Raw genomic sequence first — 25,339 nt, 5'->3', positions numbered from 1 at the left:
TTTCCATTCATAAAAATACTTCATTAACATAAACTTGGACAAAAGTATCATAATTTTCAATGATTTTTTTCTGTATATTTTTCAATATAATGCAATATTGATTATTTTCAATTATAGATAAAAGTAGGGATGGATATATTTAACAGTATTTTATAAATTATATTGTATTTTATCTTAATCAAATCAAAATTTATTTTTAATAATACAAAGAAAATTAATAAAATGATTATTTTTTTATATTTTACTAAAATTTATCACATCAATAATCATATTTTTCATAAAGATATATTTTAAAATTTTCCATAATAATATTTTAAGGTCACTCCCCATTAATAAATTTAGACAACAGAATCTTACTTATTTTGTCACAAATAAGTTTTAAAATTTTCAGATGCACCACTAACAAATTTAAACACACAATTTGTCAATAACTTTTACACAAACAATTTTTCAATAACTTTTGTGTAGTTTCTAATATAAGTAATATTAATAATTATTTTTAGCTATAGGTAGAAGTAGAGATGAATGAGTTAGGTTATGTGGAGTTTGTCATCATGGAAAGAAAATTGTTAACTCTATTGGGGTTTTAAATAGAGTTTTTTAAAATTGTTAAATATATTTTTTTTTTTTCACTTCTAACTTACAAAAAAATATATATATAACTTCTATAGGTTATTTATCAATGTTAAAATAGATTAAACACAACAAAAGAAGGTTTAATTATATATTCGTTAAATATCAATTTGAAACTATTTATCAATAATAAAAATCAATTTAGAAACTAATAATTTTTTAACGTCTAAAGTAATATCTAATTTAATCAATATAACAACTAATTATTTTTAGTCTCTAAAATTAATTTTTATTTAATAATTTTTTAGTTATGAATATTAACTTCTACAAATTAAGTTATAGATAAACTAATTTTAATCATAAGCTAATTTTAATTTATAAAGAAGTTAGTTTCATTTTTTTTCTTTTTATTTTTCTCTCCAAGAAATTTCTATGGAGGAACTCATTCAAACAGTACTGTTATTCCTCTACTGCTAGCTAATTCAGTAAAATATTCAGTATAGAAGATAGAAGATGAAATTATTGTACTAACAAACAAAACAAAACAAGTATAACAACATTTCTGCACATTGCTAGACATGTCTAATTTACAAGTTTCTTCCACCCTCTAGCAAGAGACCTTTTATTCCCTCAAAAATATATTACGTACATCTATTTACATGCTCTAACTACATATACGTGAATACAATGTTATCTCATTTCATGCAAATGCAATTACCTAATGAAGCCAAGTATCAACCAGAATCTCTTCTTTCTGATACAACACAGTCATGTGTTCATTTCTAAGGGAAATAAGAGATGAAACTCCTTTATTGATCTGACCCCACCAAGGAATTACATGTAGAACCATTTCCACCAGTACACTTCCACAGCCAGACACAACAACAGTCAAGCATTGCATCAAAATCTATCATATCTTCCTGTATTGTCAAGGGAAATTGTTGCTGATGTTTCAAACAAGTTTATCATAAAGTATTTCCTCAGGTCAGATTTATAATCTGGACCGACCAATACGCTTGGTGCCTCTGAAAAGTGAATGCCTAGGAGCTGAAGCACATGACCTTCCATTTAGCCCAGAAAATTTCACATCCCAACCCTCAACATTCTTAGGAACACAAACATCGAAAAGAAACTGGCCAAGGACACTGTGAGCACTGATGCTTGGGAAACTAGGCACACATACAGGCTTTTCTTTCTGTTCATCCTGTGGAGTCCCAGATTCTCTATCACTGTAATGCCCTGCTGAACTAGGCAAAAAGAAGTAGTCAGTTGGTCCAACTGCAACTCTTCTAAGGCTTTTATTTGAATTTATTGCCACCTTCTGCAGGTCACAGATTAAGTCTGATATCTCATCCTGTGTACCATCCATACCAGTTCTTTGTCTTTCAATCATCACTTTCTGTGAATATATTGTAACAGCCTTCTCTAATAAATGGTTCACGGCTATTCTATATTGAATTGGATGGTGTTTGTAATGACCTGAAACAAAATAATAATAATAATGAAATGTTTAGGGTAAACTGGTTCAAGTTACTCACAATGTAGCTGAAAATTAGCCTCAGACGAACCAAGGTGAGAGGAGCTACTGAAATTTACAAGGTTGACATCGCCATTGAGGTTGCGTAGACGTTGGGCGAAATCATAGATATTTTGGTATCGCACAAGGTCATCATTCTCAGAACATAAAAGGAGAAAAGGAGCTCCAAAATTCTAAAGAAAAAATATGAAATCAGAGTTTAATATAATAAAACTAAAAAAGATTCCAAATGGTCAAGATAGAACTTACAACAGAAGAATACAAAGCTTGCCAATGCTCAGCAGCTTGGGATTCAAATCTAGTTAGGTATAACGCATCCAATGCAGAGGTAACAGATTTTGCTGCCCAAGAAACAAGTTTTGATGGTCCAGGCACTTTTGCAATGGAGGGGTGTAATGCAAAGCGGAATCCAAAATCACTTGTAACATCGATTGGACCAGAATCATATATTTGTCCAGAGAGGCAGTTCCTAAGTAGTTGGTAGTTAGGCTGCAAAAAATAAAATCAATAATCAATAATTTCAGAATAAAAAAGCACAAAACATCTACAAAAAGTGCATTACCAAGTTGAGCGCAGTTTCACATCTTCCATCAATAAGCTGCATTTGTACAGAAAGATATTACAATGCGCATTTCTACTTAAAACGGATACAACTTCAAACTATAATATTCTCCAAATGAAACATAAGATTGGATGCCTAAAATTACCTGAAATACTTTATACAGACAGGCTTTGGACCCAGCAGAAAAAGAAGCAAATACCACAGGACATGACCTAGTTCTCAGCTCCTGCATAAAACAAATGAATTTTTGCACTTCGCATCTATGCTATGTCTCAAAGCAAAGAGTACAGACCCAGAGATTTGTAGCATAGCATTATAGAGAGATTTTGAAATTTCCATTTTAGAGCATCAATATAAATCTTAGCATGCTATCCAAATACTAAAACTAACCTCAATTAGTTCATCAAGAACACAAAATGCCAATGGCATGGCAGTTTCATCATGAAAACTGCATGAGAGGAAATGCAAGATATAAAAATTTCATTAGTACCACCAACCAATAAATTGAAGAGTACAAATGAAATAAGGTGGTGGTCTGTGACCAACAAAATGCAAATACAAAATAGTATATCTCAGCAGATATTTAGGAGGCTACAACTTGAGCATGGCAGTTAAGTTTTTGACAGATAGGATTTAAACCCTGTTTAAATTAACTTTTCCATAAGTGCTTAACTTAGAAGAAGAAAATAAAAAGGCAAAATAAACTGCACTTCTCCTATTACGTAAAATCAATTTATGCACTTTGGTTTTTTGAGAAGTTAAACTAGAGAACTTCAATAGAAGTTAAGCGCATAAGATGGTTTTAGCTTATGGGAGAAAGCCGATCATTTTACCTTCTTATCTCCATATGCTTATAGAAAAGTTCATCCAAATAGGGTCTTGGGGTAATACAACACCAAGCCACATACAAATGCATTTAATATATTGTAACTGATATTGAAATCTCATTAATCTAACAGGAAGTAGAACTTCCCTTTTCCTTTTCCAATGCTTAAAAACTAATAGAATTTAGAACTTTGTCACAAAACACTTCGAGCAGAAGTAAAAGCTTCCCAACACATGTAAGATGTAGAGTACATATATTCTCCATAAGTTTCCAATATTTCCCAATGCATCAAGAAGAAAGCGCAAACCTTCCTAATAGGATGCAGATAAATCCTTAGCTGCCTGATACGATCCAACATTAAATTATGGTATGACTTAAGTGAGTAAACCATAATAATTAAACCTATCCAACCCACCCATATTCTTAAGTTTTTCACGAGTCTGTGTAAGCTAGCCAGTAGCCATATATTCCCTCCAACCAGTACTGGGATCTGATTAACACATGGTCCCCTCTGGGGTCTGATTGAAGTTGACAAAGAAAACCAAAAAGTTTCCAACAACCATATATAAACTTCATAAATATTTGCACTCTTAATTCTTCACCAGTTGGAGACAAATAACTAATGGAAGGTGCAAACCTAATATTAAGGCGCCAGCCAATCAATCGAATGTGACATTAAACAGCATTCTGCTACTTTCACATGCAAAGCATTTTCTAAGCCAAACTTCTGCTTCAATTATAATTGCACATGGTTAGGCAAACGTGACATGCAACATGGCGCATGCCTGTTTGCCTCCTCACCGAAAAATGAAAAAAAGAAACTATTCTGTCCCAAATGCACAACACAATAAAGTGACACCAGGATTAAGAAATAGTGTCAGAAAGCTCTGATTTTTACAACAATTCACCCTCATCTAAAACCTAGCTCTCCAATTTCATTAAATTGCTGACCCACTAATTCCATCTGATTGATCAAAGCAATTCTCAAGCAACAAACAAAATGGAGAGAAAAATACAATGGTCTAGAAGCTATCATAAATGAAACCACGACGTTTAAAAGCTAAAAAAAAAGGAAAATCCAAAATCAGAAAAACTTACGCTGAGAGATAATTGGCAGAACAAACAAGGGAATTCCACCCGAAAGAGGAACACAGATCAACGAATTCTCGTAACAGGGTCTGTGGAACAGAAACCCAAGCGAAGATTACCACGATTCCTCTGAAACCAGAATCCTCTTTTCTTCCCCAGTAGATGTTACCGCCTCTGACGGCGAAACCACCGCCACCCTCAGCTCCACGCATAGCTCGGAGACGACCCAGTAAGCAGAGGGAGTAAATTTGGCAGCTTTGCAGGTGGCAAGAGTGAAGGGTGGTGTTTTTTGTTGAGTGTTGGTTCGATTAGTTAATGGGTGGGTGATGGTGAACGATGGCGGATATGGTGGTAGGTTTTTGTCGTGGGTAAAATTTGGAACAGGAATTCACGGTCATGAATGGTTCAATTCGATCTTGGTTGCATTATTCAGTAAGAAATGCCAAATCTTTGAGAGGCCCACATCATCAGGGATACAGATTTGCTTTCCGCGTCACCCTTTTGAACAACACCCAGTTGTTTTTATGCGTCGCGTTTTACCTTTCTTGCGTGTTTCGTTAAAACGTGACTCTCCTATGCTAATTTTTTCTTGTACTTGGTAAACATAAAAACATTTATTTGTGTAAACAAATAAAGATTGAATAGAAAACTTTGTGAGAATCTTACGCAGAGAAACAGATGAAAAGAATAGCAATTAGAATAACCTTGGAAGAGAAAAACCAAAACACTACACATATGCATCAACAAAAGAGAAAATGATTCAGAAGTTTCCTAAATTAATATTTACATTTTAATAAATCTTAACATAAAATAAATTATTTGTATTACCATTATCATGAATTACTATTAATAAAAATATTATTATTAATATTACTTGTTTAATTAAATACTTTTCTAAATTATTATTTTTACCTTTTTCTATATTATTTTTCTTACTAAATTTACTTTTAGAAATTACTATTCTTTAATTTCTTTCCTAAAATATTTTCATCCAATATAATTACGTTTCTCATTTTTAATTTAAAAACATTTTTATATTTCTACAGTGCTATTAAGTTTTTATTTTATTAAATTATTTATTTTTTAATTTATACTTTTCTTAGTTTTTTCTCTCTTTATTGTTTTTAAATGAAAAAGAAAATAAATTAAAAATCCAGTTCAGAATTGAATTCTGACTAGTATTCCAACCACTCAACAAATTCTTCACTAAGAGGAATATCCGAAGAATCTACGTAAGGGTGGTGGTGACATGTCATGCCATCTTTTTATACTTTATGAAATGGTTAGTATAAGAGAATAAGAGACAAAAAGCTTTGATATCTCATAAATTTTATCAAGATTACCCAGTAAAAACATACACTTCAAAAACCAATAAAATAATATTTTAATTATATTTAATTTTTTAATTTTAAATATTATAATATTATTATAATGTATTGTTAAGTGTATTTTTTACTGTGTCAAAGAAATATTTTCCTTCTTTTATATATGCATCCACTTACAATGCTATGGAACTTCCATTCTTTTTAGATGATATATAAGTTGCTAATTAGGAAGGTCATTTTCTAGTGTTAGAATAGCAACTAAATGTACTACAAATGCTTGTGGAAAAGTATAGAAAAACTAAAACAATTTACACTCATTTCTTTTATTCCCTTCATATACAAAGAATAAGTTTGTTAACAAGATCACAAAAACAAATAATCATCAGAGTCTTAATAAATAAAAAAATATCAATATACAACATGCAACACAATCACAAAAAATATACATTCATACTTCTAGGTTGAAGTTATAATTTTTTTGTTAGAAACATATTTTATATATATAAACAAAGGTTAGAAATATATATTAAATAGGAGTATATAAGATAGAAATATGTGTTAAAAATAATAATCTATGATCGAAACTGTTTTAAAAAGTCTAAGAATGCATGATGGATACCTCAAGGATTATGTGTGTTTGGAAAAGAGAATAACTTCACTAAACTAAAAAAAGGGTGAACTAGTTTTGAAAACTTTTTTTAAAATCTTTTCAAAAGTTGAAAATATAGTACTTATAAGTGAAATCAAATTTGATTCAAGAATTTGGTGCAGCAAAACTAAAACAAGATAAACAAGAAAAGAAAGTAAAAAAATATTATTATTGGTTCAAAAATTCTCATCATCTAATAATGTCACATTGAGAATATTTAAAAGATGAAGATATAGTTCCATCAAAAAATTGATTTTATCCTAACTCTTTTTCATTTAGATTGTCAACCTAACTTTATAGAAGTGATTTCTTAAAAGTTGATAGCATATCATATAAATAAGTTAGATTGGACTCTTGTAGTCTTTGGTGTAATTATTTTTATCATTTTCTTATCTTATATGCTTTGAGTTGTAGTCACTTTCATTTATATAGTATATTGTTTATTTTATATAAAAAAAAAATCTCATTTGACCTATTAGTTTATTTAAAGTTAAGTCCGTTATATATAAATTCTTTAAAATAAAGTTGAAGAGGCAAGTATCACTTGATTAAACCTAAAAAAAAACTTATGAAAAATAATTGGTTAGCTTTGGGTTTTGAATTTTTTAAAGAACCAATCTTATTTAAGCAAAGCCGATTTCAGCTTGGTTTCCACTTCTAGTTGTCGTGCTCATAAAATATTTAAAATCGTAATTATGATTACTGAAAGTATTCGTTTAGAATTAAAAAAATTACTTAAATTTTATTCAATATGTTAACTATGTTAAAGTATGTACTAAATGGACTTTTAATTTTATACATCCATAATAAAATGTTAAATTAGTTTATTATATTTTTTTTATAATAATTTTGTGGTCGTTTCGAAAATAAAATAAGAATCGAAAAATTATATTAAATTATATTTTTGTCAAAGATTACAAAATTTCTAGACATGGTCGTACCTATATAAATTTGTCAACGCTTTTGTTAATATTTGATGTTAAATTAATAAATAAATTAGAGTGAAACAATTAAAATAGTAGGAGATGAAATTAAAATCAAAGTAAATAATTATAAGAGGAGAAAAATAAATTACTTTTTATTTAGTATTTTGTAATCCTCTTAACTGCCGCAAAATGAAGTAAACACATGAAAATGAGAGAGCGGTAATATTTGTCTAACAACATTCCATTACGCTGCTCAGATCCTCCTTCTTATTTATTATTCTTCACACTCTCTTACGCCTTTAATCTTCTAAATATTTTTTTTTAATAAAATAACAATCTCCTATTCTTAAAAAAACACTATAAATAAATTTTGAAATCCATAACATCCCGCGCAATTTATGGAAATTTCATTTTTATTTTTGAATAAATAATTCCATTTACTTTTTTCATTGAGGGTATAATTCACTGTTTAAATATTAAAAACAAGCATTGTATACGGGCATAAAAATTAAATCATACATTCAAAGCACATAAAAATCATCCCGTAAACAGCGTATTGATAAAATAATGGCAATCAATGTGAAGAATAAGAATAAAAAAAGTAAATAAATTAGTGAGATAATATTTTCATTAAAGTTAGTAGAAAAAAAAATATTGAAGATGTAAAGTTGTGAAGGTAGTGGATTAAATATATAGTAGCTGAGGTGAGAAATAATAATAAAATTGATTAAAGTTAAAAATGGGTGCAGATCCGAAGCAAAAATAGGAATGCAGCAGAGCACATGGAAGTGTTGTAGTTTCATCATTTATCTTATATCGATATTTGGTTCATCATATGGAAAAAGGAAAATGGAATGTGGAAGGCTGGAAAGTGCACATTTGGATCCATGATGACATGGATGAGGGTGGACACGTGTGTAATCATCACATTCTACATGGCACCTATGGACAATGCTTCTACTCCTCTCTCTCTCTCTCTCACTCACTCATTCATTCATAACGAATATTATGTCACATCAACAACAACCGTTAAGCAGCAATAAGTAAAACAGATAACCAAAAACCGATATATTACTACATTATGACTTCACTTTCAATTAACCTCACCACTTTTGATCTCTTTTAAACCATGAACATACATATTTAGCAACTTCAATAATTCAAGATGGCAAGGAGAAGCATAAATTTAGACATGTAGGGTAGGTGCAAAGGATTTGTAGAGTGATTAGTCCCTTTTTGTGTGTATTAAATGGTGTAGGTTGTGGGTTGGGTGGTGATTGTAAGTGGTGTTGGTAATGCTAAGCATATACCTTGGAATTCAATCATGAAGCCGCGTATGAGATGTACAAGGCTTTAACTAATTGGTGTGTGCAGTCATTTCTTAGGAAGCAGGCAGACATGGTCCCCACAAAGAATAGGGGAATCATCATGGCTCGGGATGGAGAGGATATTCCAAATGACCTAAAAGAAAAAAGAATGCAAACACATGAAAAAGGCAATTGAAGCTACGGAAAGCTGAAAAGGAAACATGCAGGCAAGGGGGGAAGGAAGGTCCAACAAAACATACTTTTCACAGAAAAGAAAATTACCAGATAACAATTAATGTTCTATCCATTAATTCTTCTAATAATGAATAATTGAAAGCCGTGAGAATTAGCTGAACCCCTTATTGTACTGGAAACACTGAAAGAGACACTCTCAATTACAATACCAAATTCTAGATCACCCATTCAATGCGGGAATTTTTGTGTTCTAATTGTTCTATATATTTCCCTCAAAACCCAATAATTTATTTATTTTTTCATCACCTCACCAAGAAGGTTCTACACTTGTCCTACTTCTATCTGAGTGCCAAGTTGCAGAAAAGCCAGCTTGTTGCTTGTTGCATCCATCAAAAGAGAAAGAGAAAAGAGAAAGCAGTTAGCTATACAAAAACCAAGCCATCACTACCAGCACTATCACCGTCTCTCCAGAGCAACCAGAAGTCGCACGCTCGTTTTCGTTTTACCTTCTGTCAGTTTAGCTTCGTCACCAGTGTCTATTAGCCAGCACGATAAACTCACCCTCTCTTCTCCCCTTAACCATCAACCTCTCTCTCTAAATTTAAAATAACGCACTCTTTCTCTCTCTCTCTCTCTCTCTCTCTCTCTCTCTCTCATTCAAAGCATTCAATGTAAACGAACCCACTGGTAGCGACCCTCCAACGGCATATCTCTAACAATATCAAAGTTGTACCTGCATACAAGGAAAAGTTATTAGTTAGTTAGGGTTCGATTCTGGCTCCGCTAGAGTGTAAGCACGCTCACATTCCATATCATGTGTCGCACAAAAAACAAAAAAACAAAAAACAACGCTTAGCTTGTAGCCATCATCAGCTTTACAATACCACTACTTACTTCTCCACGAATCGCTTTTGCTCGTACTTTTCCGCCATTACAAAAAACTCTTCGATCTCCGCCTTCGGCGGCTCCTTCACTCTCCGTTTCTCGTTCACCTCCGCCGAAGACTTCGCCGGAAACATCGTCGATTCTTCCGAGTCTCCACAAAACTCACTCAACAAGCTGAACAGCCAATAACGAATAAATAAATGACGCGGCGTGGCAACATTTCGTTAGAAAATTGATCGCGAATGTATGGAATAAAACCTGGACGATTTGAAATTGCGGTTGGCTGAATCTACCGTTTCGAAACCCTTCGCCTGCATTAACCAGCGAATATCAATAAATAGATATAAAAAATTTAAATAGGTTAATTTAAACACAGTGAAAATAAACCGCAAGAACTGTCTGGCATCGACGCAAATCGGAAAACCACAAAAATGCAGAAGTCGTAACAAGTCAGAATTTGAAGAACCAAACCTGCAGATCCAACGGCGCGGTGTGGAGCTCCTTAACGTGGTTGGAGCTACAGCAGGAGCGATCAGAGCAGAGTTCACCGGAAACCACGGTGCCGGCGGAATTGACAGAAGGTTCCGGTGACACGGTAGTGTCGGGAAAGCAGTGGCGCGTGTCGGTAGAGCGTAACTGGAAGGAAGCGGAATTAGCAGTAGCAGTGGCGGCGGTTTTGCGTTTCTTTGAAACGATTGGTTCAGTTGAAGAAGCTTCCTCCATAGGCACAATTGTGAGAACGCATCGTTTACACTCACTCATTTTTCTCTTGATCCTCTCTTTCTATTTCGAGATGGGCTAGTCCTAGAGAGGGAAGTGGAGGGAGCTTAAAAAGAGGCTGATCGCAGAGGAATATTTACTGAGCCTACTCATTCCATCCATCCACGGTTCAGATTTCATTTATTCATCAACGGTGGTCCCTTCTGTCTCCCTCTCGCTACACTACCCGCTAAACGACATCGTTACGATCATTGCTACCCTTTTAGCCTCTTCGGTTACGCCCCAAAAACTCTTCTAACCTTCGCTTTAAATATTTTTGGACTTTTATGAGCAAAAAAAACTTTACTCCCTAATCTATTTCAAAAGGAAATTTATTTTAAATTAAAAAATTAAAAACAATCATTTCTAAAATAGATTGAAATTATTGAAATAAAGAATATTTTTCAGGTATTTTGTGGGGCCCAAGTTGGCCAAATATCACACCATAAAAATGTGAACCTGTTCCTATGCTCATTTGCAACACCCCATGTGAATACACCTTTACTAAGTAAAATTTTTGTTTCAGCTTTTTCTTTCTATTTTAAATATTTTCACTTTTTTACATACAGAAATTGTATAACAAATTACTTTCTTAGAATTTAAAATTGTTTCGTTTTTTCTAAATATAACCAATTCTTCTCCAAAAAGGTTACGTTTTAATTTCTTGTTTCTTTAAATTAATTTTTTATCAAGTATTTATAGAAAATTTATTCTAATAAAAACTATTCACCGTTTAAGCATTGCAGATTTTTAACAAAATGATGAGATTCCACAACAAAATCTTTTTAAAAAATATCTTCAATTTAAACATATAAAAAAATATTCATACTTTTTTATTCCCACCCGGAATAACAATATTCCTGCAGCATGTAAAACTGAAAGCATTTGATAACTAACAACTTGTTTGTTGTAACCGTACTTTCAAGAATTTTTCTACTTGTTTTCAAATATTATCATAAAACTTTTATAATATTTTATATTTAAAATTTTCTCGTAGAAAATTTGTATTAATAAATTTTTTACTGTATCAATGCATGTTGAAATGACAAAAATACCACATAAGCATGAAAAGATTAATACAGTGGTGAATAATGCTCTAATTTACTACAGTGATAAATAAATTTTATTGAATTTCAAATTCGGTATTCCGTTTCAAAATAGTTAATTTTATTGAATTTTATTGAAATTTTATATACCATTAACGTTTGGAATCTTAAGCTTTAAGAAGAAGTAACTTATTATCTTGATAATTAATTAATTACAACCAAAGGAAGTGAGTGTAGTTAATAAGATATTTATGTATTAAAAAGTGAGAGGGAAAAAAAGTGTAAACGAGAAGCTAAATCGTTTCGAATTAATGAAATATTTTAACATGATTTATTATTATATATATGTTACTAAACATAACCCACTATATATTACATTTTCTCACAATTTTATGAAAAATGATACATTATTAATTATAAAACTTAATAATCGAATTTTTTATTTTATATGGTTTCTATATTTTTTAAACGTGATAATTTCCTATTAATAATTTTAATATTCTAACATACAAAAGTAAGATAATATCTTCCGCAAAAGGATAAATTCATACATATAGTAATTAACTCTTTTTGTACAGAACATAGTTAGTACTTATTAAATAATTTTATTAGCTAATAATTACACAATAAGTAGAAAGTGATAAGTTACAGTATTGTATTAAATACTATAACTCGACATTTAAATAATTTTAGATTTTATTAGATATATATTTAATGTTATTATAAATTAAACCTTTAATTTTACAATCATCTGTTACATTTTATTTTCTCACCACAATCATATTTATTTCATTAATTATATTGTGTAAAAGACTTCAAGATATTATTTTTTAACAATGAAAAAAAATTGCATTTCAAATATTCTTTTGAAGGTGTTTCAAAAATATAAAATAGATCAGTTCCACCAACTCAAAAATATCTCATTCCAGTATATTTTAAATGCTTTTTCCCACCTTATACTTTGATTATATGTGTAAATTTTTATGTTAATATATAAATTATCTTAATAAATATTTTTTTGGTAATTTTCACATTGATTATGTTCTTGATTGCATGATATATATCGTTAATAATTTTTTTACAAAAATAGTATACTTCATTTTTGTCTCTCGTAGACATTCTTTTAACTATGAAGGAATTGAAAGGATGTTGGAAGCTTGGAACAAAAAGATAATTTAACAAACAAATCAAATTATCTGATTTTATTATTTTAGATATTAATGTGTGTATTAGTTTTAAATTTAATATATCTTTTAACATATATTTATTTATATAAATTATTCTTTTCGTTTTTAAATTTAAAAATTAACATAGTTTGAAGCAACCCTTATAATAGTTTTACATAAATGAAATACCTTTTTAGAAAGTAAAATGTGTACACTAAAAAAATAGATCCATTTTATATATAGTTATTTATATGTACATAGACAAGTTAATCCACTTATGTATTAACATGTTAGTGATAGCATTGATTAAATAATGTTGGAATATTTGGGGCAAAAAGTTCCCAACTATATTAGTCATTCCTTGATGATGATTGTTAGAGAAAAGAAAAAGGGGTGCAAAAATGGTTACAATTGAGGGAATGACTAAACATGCAAACTCTAATTTTGTAAGCAAGAGTGAAGTTAGAGGGTGAAGCATTATTGGTGAAATGAAAATAAAAGAGAAAAGAAAATGTGGTTTGATGAAAGAAAAGAAGAGAAAGTAGTGTGGTAATGATTAAATTGTAAGGTTATTGTTTAGAGAGAGTAGATGTTGGATATAGTGGGAACAATAGATGGAGTTTCCTTCCAATGAAAGGGAATTAAGATAGGTGGATACCATCACTCATCCGCATTATACCTTCTTCTACTGTCCAATGAAATCAAGGACTTCAATCTAACACCATCATAAGGGTTAACTCATATTTATTACAACCGTACTATATTTGGTTTCTTTTCTGCAATGCAAATATCAAGATGGTAAGAAAATTATAACTCATTCTGTCTTTTTGGTTTAGATTAAAAAATACATTTGTAGAAGTAATAAACAGAGAAAATAGAATAATGATATCAAGAATTTTTACTGTGAGAATTCTCAACTTGAAAACTGAAACTCACATACTTAATCTAGAGGATTTAATCTAGAAAATATCTTCATCATAGAAATATGATTACAATATTTGTTTTTCTCGCTTGAAGATACCACTTAATCTCAAGTCAACTCCATAAAACCGGCTCATGAGGATGAGGTTTGCATTCACTTATATACAATGAAAGGCGGCTCTAATCTCTAGTTGATGTGAGATCCCCAACACACCCCCCTCACGCCGAGACTGCCAACTCGTGCGTAGGACTATATATTATGGGTGATTCGATAGCGGCCCAATAGCGGGTAGCACGATAGGCCCAACAAATACTCGCTAGGATAGGCTCGAAATGGCTTTAAGCCTAACTCAACCCCATAAAAACGGCTCATAGGGTTGAGGTTTGCACACACTTATATACAATGAAAGACTCTAATCTCTAGTCGATGTGAAATCCCCAACAATCTATTATCTCATTTCTCTATATGTTGTTTTTCTTTCTTGTTTTCATTTATCTTCCTTGCAAGTGTCTATTTTGTATCTACAACAAAGAGGGAGAATTAATTGTGATTTTCTTAACAAGATGAAAACTATGAAAACTATAAGGTGGTGTGGTATTATAGAGGATTTGAAGAGCAATGAGGAGAGTTGGGACTTTGTGGTTTTGTACTTGCAATGCATGAATGAGACCATTCTAAAGTAGGTGAAGGTGTAAGAGGGCCAATCACAGAAAATGCCGAAACCCGCAAACCACGCTGCTGAATGCCTGCCAACACACTTCCACTGTTTAGGACAAAAGGGCAAAAAAAGTGTTAAAACAAACAGACAAACCATGATTCCACAATCCACACACCTATTCTAACGCCAATAACATCTATCAAAACATTCTAAAGGCCACACCAAAACAAACCAACTTCTTTTTCACTTTTACTTCAATCTTCTCTGTGTGGGTGAAAATTCATTATCATCTCTATAGTAAGTATCTTTATAATAATTGTTTTATGGCCTAAGTGCCATGAGTAGTTGGTCTGACGACAATGGTTCAGCAGATCCAAAAATGCATTTTTTACAGTTTAGGATGAATGAGGAAAGCAAAGAGGTTAATTGGATATGATATTACGTGTGGATTATATTTATCGAGTAATTATGGAAACAAATAAATAAGAAGATTTTTAAGAATGGACGTTGTTGATTTTGGCTTAATTCAAGTCTCACATCGGTGGGTTCATTATTTGGGAAGGAGGTTTGAGGGTTATAAATTAAACTCCCCTCCTTCATTGTTATATATCCCAATTTGTAATATCTTCTCCCATAATAATAAGTGAGTTGTTTTTGTTGTGCTTGGAGATTAGGCTAAATTGGTCGAACTCTTGTCGGGTAGTTCTGTTAGGGTTCTGTTTTAGTGGGAAAATTACCCGTTTTTTCCAACATAAACTATATCGAATGCACGTTTAGCATGTTTTTCTTACTTTGATTGGTGTCTAAAATCTTTAATTGTTTTGTTCTATATTTAGCGATTATGGTACTTGATAATTTGCTGAAAAAAAGTTATCAGTACAATTGGGGTGACCAAGATTTTTTAATGTTAGAAGTGGTATTTTTTTTTTTTGTATCCTTATGTATAGGGTTGACGCTGTGGCTTTTGTGCTGCATAATCTCTTTCAAACTATCAAAGTAAATTTGAAGTTAGAAAACATATTTTTTATAAAGATTGAGGTATTCATTATTTATTTATTTTGATGGATAAAAAAAAGTTAGAAGCAGTTGAATAAGAAAAAAAGTAGTGGCATGAGAGTTACGTAAAATGAATAAGAGTGAATGAGTGTTAAAGTGGATGTAATGTGGGAGAATATTTATGGCATTACCCGATTGACATAAATAGTATAGATGGCACTAAAGGTATTTCGTACACGCCTACGATGACCGTGTCTGAACAATCTGATGCAACATTTTTTCACTCAGGAATTACTCATGCACAACTACTCACTGCTGTTAAGTTTTCTCCTTTTTCAGTGCATAAGGTTACTATCACTCACTTCACCAATGCTAACAACTTATTCTTAAATTTCAATCTGCCCCATTTAATTTAAACTACCTTCTCCACTCTTTCGCTTTTAACACTCAAAAAAACACAAATAACCAAAATCTGATACTGTAAATAACCAAAATATATTAATAATAGTTCATAATTAATTAATACTCTGCATTTCTTTCCCTTCCAGTGTACGGATTAGTTACACTACTATTATTGTACATTTAAGAAGTCATTTGATATTTACTATGGGTGGCGCAAAAACAAATGAAGGCTCCTCTAACTTCATATCTTCTTCTCTCACCTTCATAGATTTTCGTATTTCCTAAAATGCTCCTCTGTAAGATTCTGGATTACATGGAAGTCATTTTTTAAATTTGTAATTAGCTTCCAGATTATATAATCCGAAAGTCTTTTTTCATATGCATGATTACTTTCTGGATTACATAATTCAGAAGTTTTTTTTAACTTCCGAATTATGTAATCCGGAAGTCTTTTTTCAAATGCGTTTCTGGATTACATAATCCAAAAACTATTCCATGGGGTGGCGGAAGAAGGATAAAATTATATTTTCATGTTGTGTATGGAGGTGCCAGAGGAAGATATGGAGGTGCAGAAAGAAACAGTCTGAACCAAGACAGTATGATCCAAGGATGTTTCTCCCTGCACCCAAAAAACTTTCTTCCTACACCCCCATCATTTTCGAAGAAGACTACTTTACTTCTTTTAAAAATGACTTTAAGATTGTTCTTTTCGAAATATTTCTACAATGTATTTTCTGGAACTCATTTTATTAATTTTGGATTTACCAATCCAGAAATCAAAAAATGTATTCCCAAAAAAATATTCTAGAATGATTTTTTGTCTTCTGGATTTTCTATTCCGAAAACACTATCTACTTATGGAATCCCTATTCTGAAATACTTTTTGCTTATAGAACTCTTGTTTCGAAATCACATAAAACTGTGAAAGGGTAATTTTGGTATTTTAAAGAGTACAGTAAGAAAAATGTAGGGTGCAAGAAGAAACTCCCATGATCCAATCAACCTCAAGAAAATGCTCCAAGGAAATGATTTTTGGTTCAAAAGAATATCTCTCAAAAGAGTTTGGTATATATCTCAATTTGATTTCAAAAGTCCTTTCTAAAACATCACCTTTTTTTTTATAAGAAACTGTTTTATCATTCATTAGTAGAATGTGATAAAGAGATTGAATTATGACAGTTAAAAAGATGCCACAAAATAATATCAAAAATTCATTTAAATTTAAGATTTAGGATTTAAAATTTAAGTTGATAACAATTCAACTCAAACTAATATTCATGACATAATCCTATCTTTATTTAGAATAAGAGATTTTACACCTTTCATTTTCCCCACTAAATATTTGTGGATAAGATTGAATAATTTGTCTAAACAAAATATTCACGTAAACATGTTTCTTACTGAAACACTTTAATTAGTATGATGAGTGAAAAAAAAAATACACATCAATGAAAAAAAATACTGTTTATCTTTTTTATGTCATTTTCTATTGTTGTTGTCGTGTCGGTTAAAACTATTTTGAGTCAATTTTAATAGGTAATTTCATCAGTTAAAATTTAATATTTTAAAAATATTACATAAACTTAAATCTCAAAACATAACAATTTTAATTATTATTTTAGTTATTAATAATGTATGAATCTAATATGATAATATCTTTTTTATGCTTAACAACAATAAAATTACTAATTCCTTAATTTAAATATAAAGATCAGATTCAAAGCAGAGCCATGTTTATTTATACTATTAACTTCAATTTCAACCTCTTCTTATCATCTTCCATGGCTGAATTCATCTCTCTCACCGCTTCATCGCAGATACAAGCCATGCTTGTTACAGTGAGAACTAAAAAAGAGAACTAAAACACACATAACAACGTTCAATCCTGTTTGATAAAGGAAACAATTCGGTGAAGAAGAAGCTTAGCATTCTCACAGCTTGGATTCAACAGATGAAACACATGGTTCTCCTCCTTCGTCTCCAACACCTCCACAGATCCACACCAACCACTCTTATCCAGCAATTCTTTGTAGTACCAGCCCCTGTCCTTCAGCAAATCCTTCTCAGCCACAAAAACAAGCACCCTCTCACAACCAAGCTTCCCCAGATTCGGATCCTTACCCGGGTTGATAAACGGGTCGTCGGATCCACTCGTACTTGGGCATGAAAACCGCCACAGCTGTAGCACCTTCGCCGCGTCTTCCGGCCGCTTCGCCTCACACTCGAGGGCTTCCTCTCCCCAAAAATAAGGATGCGCCAAAGCAATCCCTGCAACCTTCACCCCAGGCAGCCCTTCCGACCCGACCCGAATGCCCAAATAGCTTGCGATGTTGGCTCCGGCACTGTCCCCGGATAAGAACAGTTTTCCCAGATCTGCGTGGTCGTTCAGCCACTCCTCAGGGCCGTTTCCAGCGGCATGGGAAGCGACCCATTTGAGAGCAGCCCAGGAATCGTGGTGGGCGACGGGAACCGGGTGCTCCGGTGCTCTCCTGTAGTGCACAGAGACGCCTATTACATTAGCCTCTGAAACAAGGGTGTTGAGGAGGTTATGGTAGGTGGGAGAAAACGGCGTTTCGATTATGAAGGCGCCGCCGTGGAAGTAAACAAGGAGAGGTAGCTTTTGCGGCGGAGGGTAAGTGGTTTTGGGAATGTAAAGCCTAGCGGATATGCCATGTTCTTCGGAGATTACGACGTCTTTTGATTCTACGTTGGTTTCAGGATGAAGCTCCGGAGGAAGAACTTGGACACCCTCTAGCCTCTCTATGCGACCGTTTTTGTAGACTTTGAGGATGGGAGGGATCTCATAGGCCACTTCAGTGTCTGTGGAGGGTGAGTTATCCATGGTGGTAGATGAGTGTAAAGGTTTGATTTTGGGTGAAAATGGTTTGGGAGGAAGTGGTAGTGGTTGATGACGATGGTGAAGATATTTGAGTGGTTGTGGTTGGTATCCACACAAGCTTCGCCACCTTATCATAGTCTTCTCAATAATTAACAATCCCATACTCACAAATCAATTCTTATAAAAATATATACTTCACAGTACATTATAATAATATAATAATATTTAAAAATAAATTAAATATAATTAAAATATTATTTTATTAGTTTGTGAAATGAATGTTATTAACGTATAAAAGGGCAAGGAAAATATTGACCAATACAAACGCACGGTCCTACGTAAGGAGCATTCACACAATTCAACTCAACCCAATTATATTATATATTGTAAATTGAATTTTAATTAATCGAGTTAAAATATTATATTAAATTCGATCAATCTATTGGCTTTGTTTGGTTGGGGTTTTAGTTTGGTTGGTAGCAGGTAAGGAAAGTTAGAAAATTTGAAATGAAAGTTTCTAAGATAATTTGATTAATGTAATTTAAATATATAAAAAAATGTATAATTTATATTAATAATAATTGAAATAATACGTGGTTTTAAAAAAAATGATTAATAAACTAGAAATAAGAAGTAATAGAATAGTATCAATTTTTTGCATGTATAAAGGAGCAGAGTTCATAATTAAGCACGTGAATTGACGAAGAATACGATGGTGATGACATAAAAGAAAATGGAAAGTGAAAATTATTCTAGTAAGTGCGAGTAAAACAAGGATGGCAACAACAAGTTTGGCTGGAAATTCAGAAACCTTAACTAAGTGTGGTTGATGAAGGAAGCAATTTGATCGAGCAAGGAAACAGCGTTGTCACAATCTGGATTGAACAAATGAAAAACGTGACCTTCTCCATTCGCCTCCAGAACCTCTGCAACACCTTCCCACTCACTCTTCTCCAGCAACTCCTTGTAATGCCAACCCCTATCCTTCAGAAAATCCTTCTCAGCAACGCAAACCAGCACTCTCTTGCAACCCAGCTTCCCCAGATCCGGATCCTTAGCCGGGTTCAACAACGGGTCGTCGGATCCTGTGGAGGCTGGGCTAGTAAAACGCCACAAATTCTCCACGATGGGAACATGCTCCTGGGCCTCAGAGCCAATTCGCTCCACGCCCCAAAAGTAAGGATGCACCAGCACAATCCCTTGCAGGTTCATACCCGGAAGCCCATGGATTCCGATCCGCAGAGCCATGTGGTGTGAGATGTTCGCTCCCGCACTGTCCCCGCCGCAGAAAACCTTCCCGAAATCAGCGTGGCGGTTCAGCCACTCTTCAGGGCCGTTTCCGTCGAAATGGGACACCACCCATTTGAGCGAGGTCCATGAATCTTCGTGAGCAATTGGAACGGGGTGCTCTGGGGCTCTTCTGTAATGAACAGAGACAGCAACGATGTTGGCCTTGGAAACAAGTGAGTTGATGAATTTGTGGTAAGGAGGAGAGTATGGTGTTTCTATGCAGAATCCCCCACCGTGGAAGTAGACTAGGAGGGGGAGCTTCTGGGTTTGATCGGTGAGTTTGGGAATGAAGATCCTGGCTGATACGTCGTCGTCTTTTGAGATTACCACGTCTTTGGATTCCACATTTGTAGCGGGATCGAGACACGGCGGAACGATGTCGTTCCCGGTGACTCTCTCGATGTGACCATCTTTGTAGATTTTGACAAAGGGTGATAAATCCATGGCTACTTCGGTAGAGAGGGAAGCCATGGCTGAAGCAAGGTGATACTGAAGAAAGTGAAGGTATGGTTGTGTTATATAGAGAAGAGAAGAGGAGTAGGTATAATATAATGGACTTCAGTGTAGACAATAAATTCCTACTGAATACGATCATATAAAGTCTGAACCCATTTTCCACTCCTTCAACGAATCTTTGTAGACCAATAAGGAATCATGTATGAGTAATTCAAATATGGATATTTTACACGGTGTAATTTCATTTCTTATTTTCTGAAATCGACAATAAAATATTATTTCAGAAGAAGAATATTTAAAAATTAAATTAAATTTTATTAATTATAAAATAATCTATTTCTGTTATTGAAAAATTAAAACTTATTTTCATTTCAAATCATTCAATTAAAAAAAAATTTAAAAAAAAAATTAAGTATAAACATTGTTATAAGACTTCATTAAAAATAATTAAAAATTTATTTTAAATCTATTTTTCTTTCTGTGTACTTGAAAGTCTTCTAATATACTAGCATCCAATTCAAAAAAATGACATGAAAACAAATACACCACCATATTAAACATATCCAATTAAAAAACATATTTTTTTAGGGAATATTTCATTGAAATATCTTCTTTGTATTATTTTTTATTAAACTCAAATATTTTTTAGTACACTAAATTTAATATTTTCAAAATAAAATAAATATCTTAATACAATAATGTATGAGTTGGATATATTTTTTTTACAAAAGGAAAAATAATTATTTTTTTATTTATACGAATTTGTGGATAAACCCGCCTGTCGAGCTGTTGGCTTACGCAAACTACAAATTATACGAAACATACCTAAATTGATTAGTAAGATAGATTAGTGAGTCTATCACATATTTTTTTTTTTTAGCAAACCTATCCGCATTGTCATTTCTACTTATTAAATGTTAAAAAAATTATAAATGCATAAAACTTTTTTTTTTTTTTTGAAATAAGGGTTTGAAGAACCGTGTGACTAGCAAAATCTTAGAGTTTGAAACATTCTTAATAGTGAGTCAATCTTCCGATATTTCTCTCTAGCTCTCTCCTATGTGATTAATCTAATGGTTGAAAAGAGAAGTACAAAATGTGAGTCGCTTTGAAGCATGAAAGAATTTGGAATGACATGCAGAAAAAAATTCAGAGAGGCCATTCATAATGATGCATGAGGAAGAAGGGAAGTGGAAAGGGAAAGTTGAATGGGTTTTTTGTGCTTACCATTCATGAAGGGAAGAAGATTTTTTCTAATATTTTTAAATAAACTTTACATACCCAAATAAATAATAATAATAATAATGTAAAGTCTTATTAATACTAATAATATAAATATTAAATTAATAATAATAAAAGATGCAAATAAAATAATTTTAATAAATAATAATATTAATTATTTTTATTTTATTTTATTTATATTAAATATTAATAATTTTATTAATAATATATATATAATTATTTATAAAAAAAAAATTATATAATAATAAATAATATTAATCATCTAAAATACTTAATTAATTTTTTATATATTAAATGAATTTATAAAATTTATTTTTTTTCAATCACACTCATTATGTTATTTATAATTTTTTTTAAAAAAAATGTAAGGAACTTGTATTTTTTATATTTTATATTTTATTATTTAAATATTTTAAAAATAAAGATAAATTTGTAAATTTACATTTTTAAACATTAAAAAAAATAAATTTTTTATCACAACCATCTCATCACTTACCAACTTCAATAAACCAACTTCAATAAACTTGAATCGTTGTGCAAACAAAACAGAGTTTTCAAAGTTTAGATTTTATACTTTTTTGGATTTTAATGTTCAATCCTTGAAATTAAGGAGTGGTGTTTATTTGATTTTAAAGCATATGATCTAATAAATGGTAATATTGAAATCTGTCGGAAAACTTATCAATAATTTCTTACTTAAATTGTTGTTAGAATATAATTTTATCTTGTGAATGATTAAGTTACTTTAGGAGAATTTATATTCCAGATATACGAGTAACTTTTTTTTTTTTTCAATTATAAAGTTGTGTATGATATTTCTATATTTTTTTTAAAAGCAAAAGTATTGTAGGAGAAATTTCATTTTAATTTTTTTAAATTAAATTGTACATGACAAACATATTTTTTTTAATTAAAGTCATGAATGGTAAATTTAATTTTTATTTTTTAATATTGAAGTAATGGATCTTATAATTATAGTAAATATTATAATTGTTAATTATAATTATAAATATTAGTTATAATATTAATATTATAATTAATTACAAAACTGCAATTTTAGCTGCGTTGGACGCTTTATTAGTTGTAGGGATTACTTTATTCATCCCGTCATATTATAATAAATAAATAAAATTATAAAAGTTTTTATATATTAAACTAATATTTCAGTTAACAATAATTATTTGTCATCACATATAAAAAAAAGTATTATTGAAAAAAAAATAAAAAATATGAAAGAATTAGATCATAAAAAATATACATAGATGGACTATACATATTTATAAAGAATTTAAAGAATAAACTAGATGAAAATCTATTATACCAATAAAATAATTATTTATAAATAAATCTTAAATTAAAATATTATAATTAATATTTATCATAAATATTAATTATAATTATAAATATTATAGTAATGATAATTATAAATATTATATTAATGATAATTATAATAGTTATATTAGTTAATATTAATTATAATATTTATCACAATTATAAGATTTAGTTTTAATATAAATAAAAATATTAATTATAATATATTTTTTAATTTTTATATCTTTTTATATAAAAAATATTTTCTGTGAAAAAAAGTAATGTTAAAATTGGATTTAGTCTCTCAATTTTTGTGATGACTCGGCTACAAATATGAATGTTATAATATTATAATATACTTTACTATCTAAATTTGTTGGTAAAAAAAAATAACAAGATAAAAACTCATTACAATCATTTTATATCGAGTAATAAATTATTCTCAATTTCAATGAATAACTAACTTATAAATAAATATTATAGTTAATGATAGAAGAAATTTTAGTAACTCGAGAAGCTATTAAAATCATTTATGTAGACCAATAAAACATGTTGAACAAGTAATTTAAATATGGATATTTTCCAACACTGTATCTATATTTCTTATTTTTTTAATTAGAAAAAAAAATTCCAAAAATTGACAAGTTCTGTAATTAGATAAGATTACGATGTTGATGTTAGTGAAATTTGATATAATTAAAGTTATACATAAAAAATATAAATGTTCAGTTTAATATAAAAATTAATATGTGATAAATATTACTTGACCTATTTTTGGAATAATTTTTTTTGTCCATTTTAAGAAATATTAAATAAAATTATATTATTTGTGGAAAAAAACCTTCAAATATTAATTAAGTAATTAATTATTAATTAAATTCTTTTAAAACATAATTAATAATATATGATAAATTTGTATAAGATGATAATACATTTATTGATTCTTTATTTTCTTTTAATTTTAGTTTACTTATTAAATGTTAAAACGTTTATAAATACATGATGATATTGAAAGTTTATTTATCAATAAGTGTTTAACTGTGTTGATACTAAAATTCGACAATAGTAACACTATCAAATGTTTATATGTGTTTCATGAAACATTAAGTTTATTTCTTTTTAAGCAATATAACATATAATTATTTTTTTAAGGTAAATTCCTCTTTAGCCGTAAGAAACAACTTGATTTCTAAATTTGAAAAGATTTAACTCATATTCAAAGAACAAAACTTAATAAAAAGTAATTTTATTTTAATAATATATTTAATAATAATTGTATTAAAAAATACTAAATATATAATTAAAATATTAATATAAGTAATTATTTATTTATTATAGTAGTCAAGATATCAATTCATCCCATCTTTTTCTCTATCTCTCTCTTATGTGATTAATCTAATGGCTGAGATTAAAATTAAAAGATAAGTATTTGGAATATATGCAGAAAAAAGTTCACAGAAAAGTCGCCGTGAAAACGCCGCATAACATTTTCAAACAAAACAGCGTTTTCAAGTTTAGATTTTATCGCTTTTATGGATTTTAACGTTCACTCGTTAAAATCGAGGAGTGCCGTTTATTTGATTTTAAAACATATAATATAATAAATGGTAATATTGAAATTTGTGGGAAAACTTATCATTAATTTCTTACTTAAATTATTTTTTGAATATAATTTTATTTTGTGAATGATTAAGTTACGTTAGGATAACTTGTATTTCAGAAATACGAGTTAAACTATTTTTTTCAATGATAAATTTTGTATGATATTTTTATTTTTTTAAAATCAAAAGTCTTGTAGGAGAAATTTCATTCATATTTTTTAAATTAAAATTGTATATGACACATATTTTTTTTTAACTAAAGTCATGAATGGTAAATTTAATTTTTATTTTTTAAAATTGACGTAATGGATCTTATAATTATAGTAAATATTATAATTAATATTTATAATTAAAATTAATTATAAATATTAATTATAATATTAATTATAATATTAGTTATAATATTAATATTATAATTAATTACATTGTACAACTGCAATTTTAACTGCGTTGGCTGCTTTATTAGTTGTTGCCACTACCTTATTCATCCCGTCATATTATAATTCATATAAATGCGAATATTTATTCATAAATATTAATTATAATTTTAAATATTATATTAATAGTAATTATAAATATTATATTAATTTTAATATTTATTTTAATTCTAAATATTAATTATAATTATAAGTTTCATTTTAATATAAATAAAAATATTAATTATAATTTTTTAAATCTTTTTTATATAAAAAAAATCATTTTATGTAAGAAAATAAAGTTAAAATTGGATTTAGTCCTTAAATTTTCATTTTGATGTCTATAATAATTTATCGTTGA

The 25,339-nt window shown here is 30.0% G+C and overlaps 4 protein-coding genes across 4 annotated transcripts; all 4 read right to left on the bottom strand.

Moving 5' to 3' along the window:
* Positions 1-1,122: 1,122 nt before the first annotated feature.
* On the bottom strand, positions 1,123-5,167 carry LOC137808778 (uncharacterized). Its single transcript, XM_068610050.1, has 7 exons — positions 4,597-5,167; positions 3,063-3,120; positions 2,818-2,898; positions 2,673-2,708; positions 2,360-2,599; positions 2,142-2,283; positions 1,123-2,052 (listed from the first exon to the last, which is right to left on the bottom strand). Exons 1-7 carry the CDS (start codon positions 4,797-4,799, stop codon positions 1,565-1,567), a joined length of 1,248 nt encoding a protein of 415 aa, XP_068466151.1. The 5' UTR covers positions 4,800-5,167; the 3' UTR covers positions 1,123-1,564.
* Positions 5,168-9,034: 3,867 nt separating this feature from the next.
* On the bottom strand, positions 9,035-10,880 carry LOC137808777 (cyclin-dependent kinase inhibitor 7-like). Its single transcript, XM_068610049.1, has 4 exons — positions 10,346-10,880; positions 10,133-10,185; positions 9,884-10,048; positions 9,035-9,722 (listed from the first exon to the last, which is right to left on the bottom strand). The coding sequence occupies exons 1-4, from the start codon at positions 10,634-10,636 to the stop codon at positions 9,656-9,658; spliced, it is 576 nt and encodes a 191-aa protein (XP_068466150.1). The 5' UTR covers positions 10,637-10,880; the 3' UTR covers positions 9,035-9,655.
* A 6,659-nt stretch (positions 10,881-17,539) lies between these two features.
* On the bottom strand, positions 17,540-18,844 carry LOC137808774 (probable carboxylesterase 12). The gene has a single exon (XM_068610047.1). It carries the CDS (start codon positions 18,822-18,824, stop codon positions 17,703-17,705), a length of 1,122 nt encoding a protein of 373 aa, XP_068466148.1. The 5' UTR covers positions 18,825-18,844; the 3' UTR covers positions 17,540-17,702.
* A 515-nt stretch (positions 18,845-19,359) lies between these two features.
* Positions 19,360-20,460, bottom strand: LOC137808775 (probable carboxylesterase 12). Its single transcript, XM_068610048.1, has one exon. It carries the CDS (start codon positions 20,421-20,423, stop codon positions 19,479-19,481), a length of 945 nt encoding a protein of 314 aa, XP_068466149.1. The 5' UTR covers positions 20,424-20,460; the 3' UTR covers positions 19,360-19,478.
* Between the last annotated feature and the right edge of the window lie 4,879 nt (positions 20,461-25,339).

This window comes from Phaseolus vulgaris, chromosome 3 (genome assembly GCF_000499845.2).
Source record: "Phaseolus vulgaris cultivar G19833 chromosome 3, P. vulgaris v2.0, whole genome shotgun sequence".
Taxonomy (NCBI): domain Eukaryota; kingdom Viridiplantae; phylum Streptophyta; class Magnoliopsida; order Fabales; family Fabaceae; genus Phaseolus; species Phaseolus vulgaris.
This window is presented reverse-complemented; position numbering and strand designations above follow the sequence as displayed.

Excerpts from the sequence above, each read along its gene's own strand:
- LOC137808775 (XM_068610048.1), bottom strand. The coding sequence starts at position 20,423 with ATGGCTTCCCTCTCTACCGAAGTAGCCATGGATTTATCACCCTTTGTC.
- LOC137808778 (XM_068610050.1), bottom strand. The coding sequence starts at position 4,799 with ATGCGTGGAGCTGAGGGTGGCGGTGGTTTCGCCGTCAGAGGCGGTAAC. Across the intron at positions 2,709-2,817 it reads GTCTGTATAAAGTATTTCAG|CTTATTGATGGAAGATGTGA; the intron begins GTAATTTTAGGC and ends GTACAAATGCAG. Across the intron at positions 2,284-2,359 it reads AAGCTTTGTATTCTTCTGTT|AATTTTGGAGCTCCTTTTCT; the intron begins GTAAGTTCTATC and ends TTTTTTCTTTAG.
- LOC137808777 (XM_068610049.1), bottom strand. The coding sequence starts at position 10,636 with ATGAGTGAGTGTAAACGATGCGTTCTCACAATTGTGCCTATGGAGGAA. Across the intron at positions 10,186-10,345 it reads CCGCGCCGTTGGATCTGCAG|GCGAAGGGTTTCGAAACGGT; the intron begins GTTTGGTTCTTC and ends TGGTTAATGCAG. Across the intron at positions 9,723-9,883 it reads CAAAAGCGATTCGTGGAGAA|GTACAACTTTGATATTGTTA; the intron begins GTAAGTAGTGGT and ends CCTTGTATGCAG.
- LOC137808774 (XM_068610047.1), bottom strand. The coding sequence starts at position 18,824 with ATGGGATTGTTAATTATTGAGAAGACTATGATAAGGTGGCGAAGCTTG.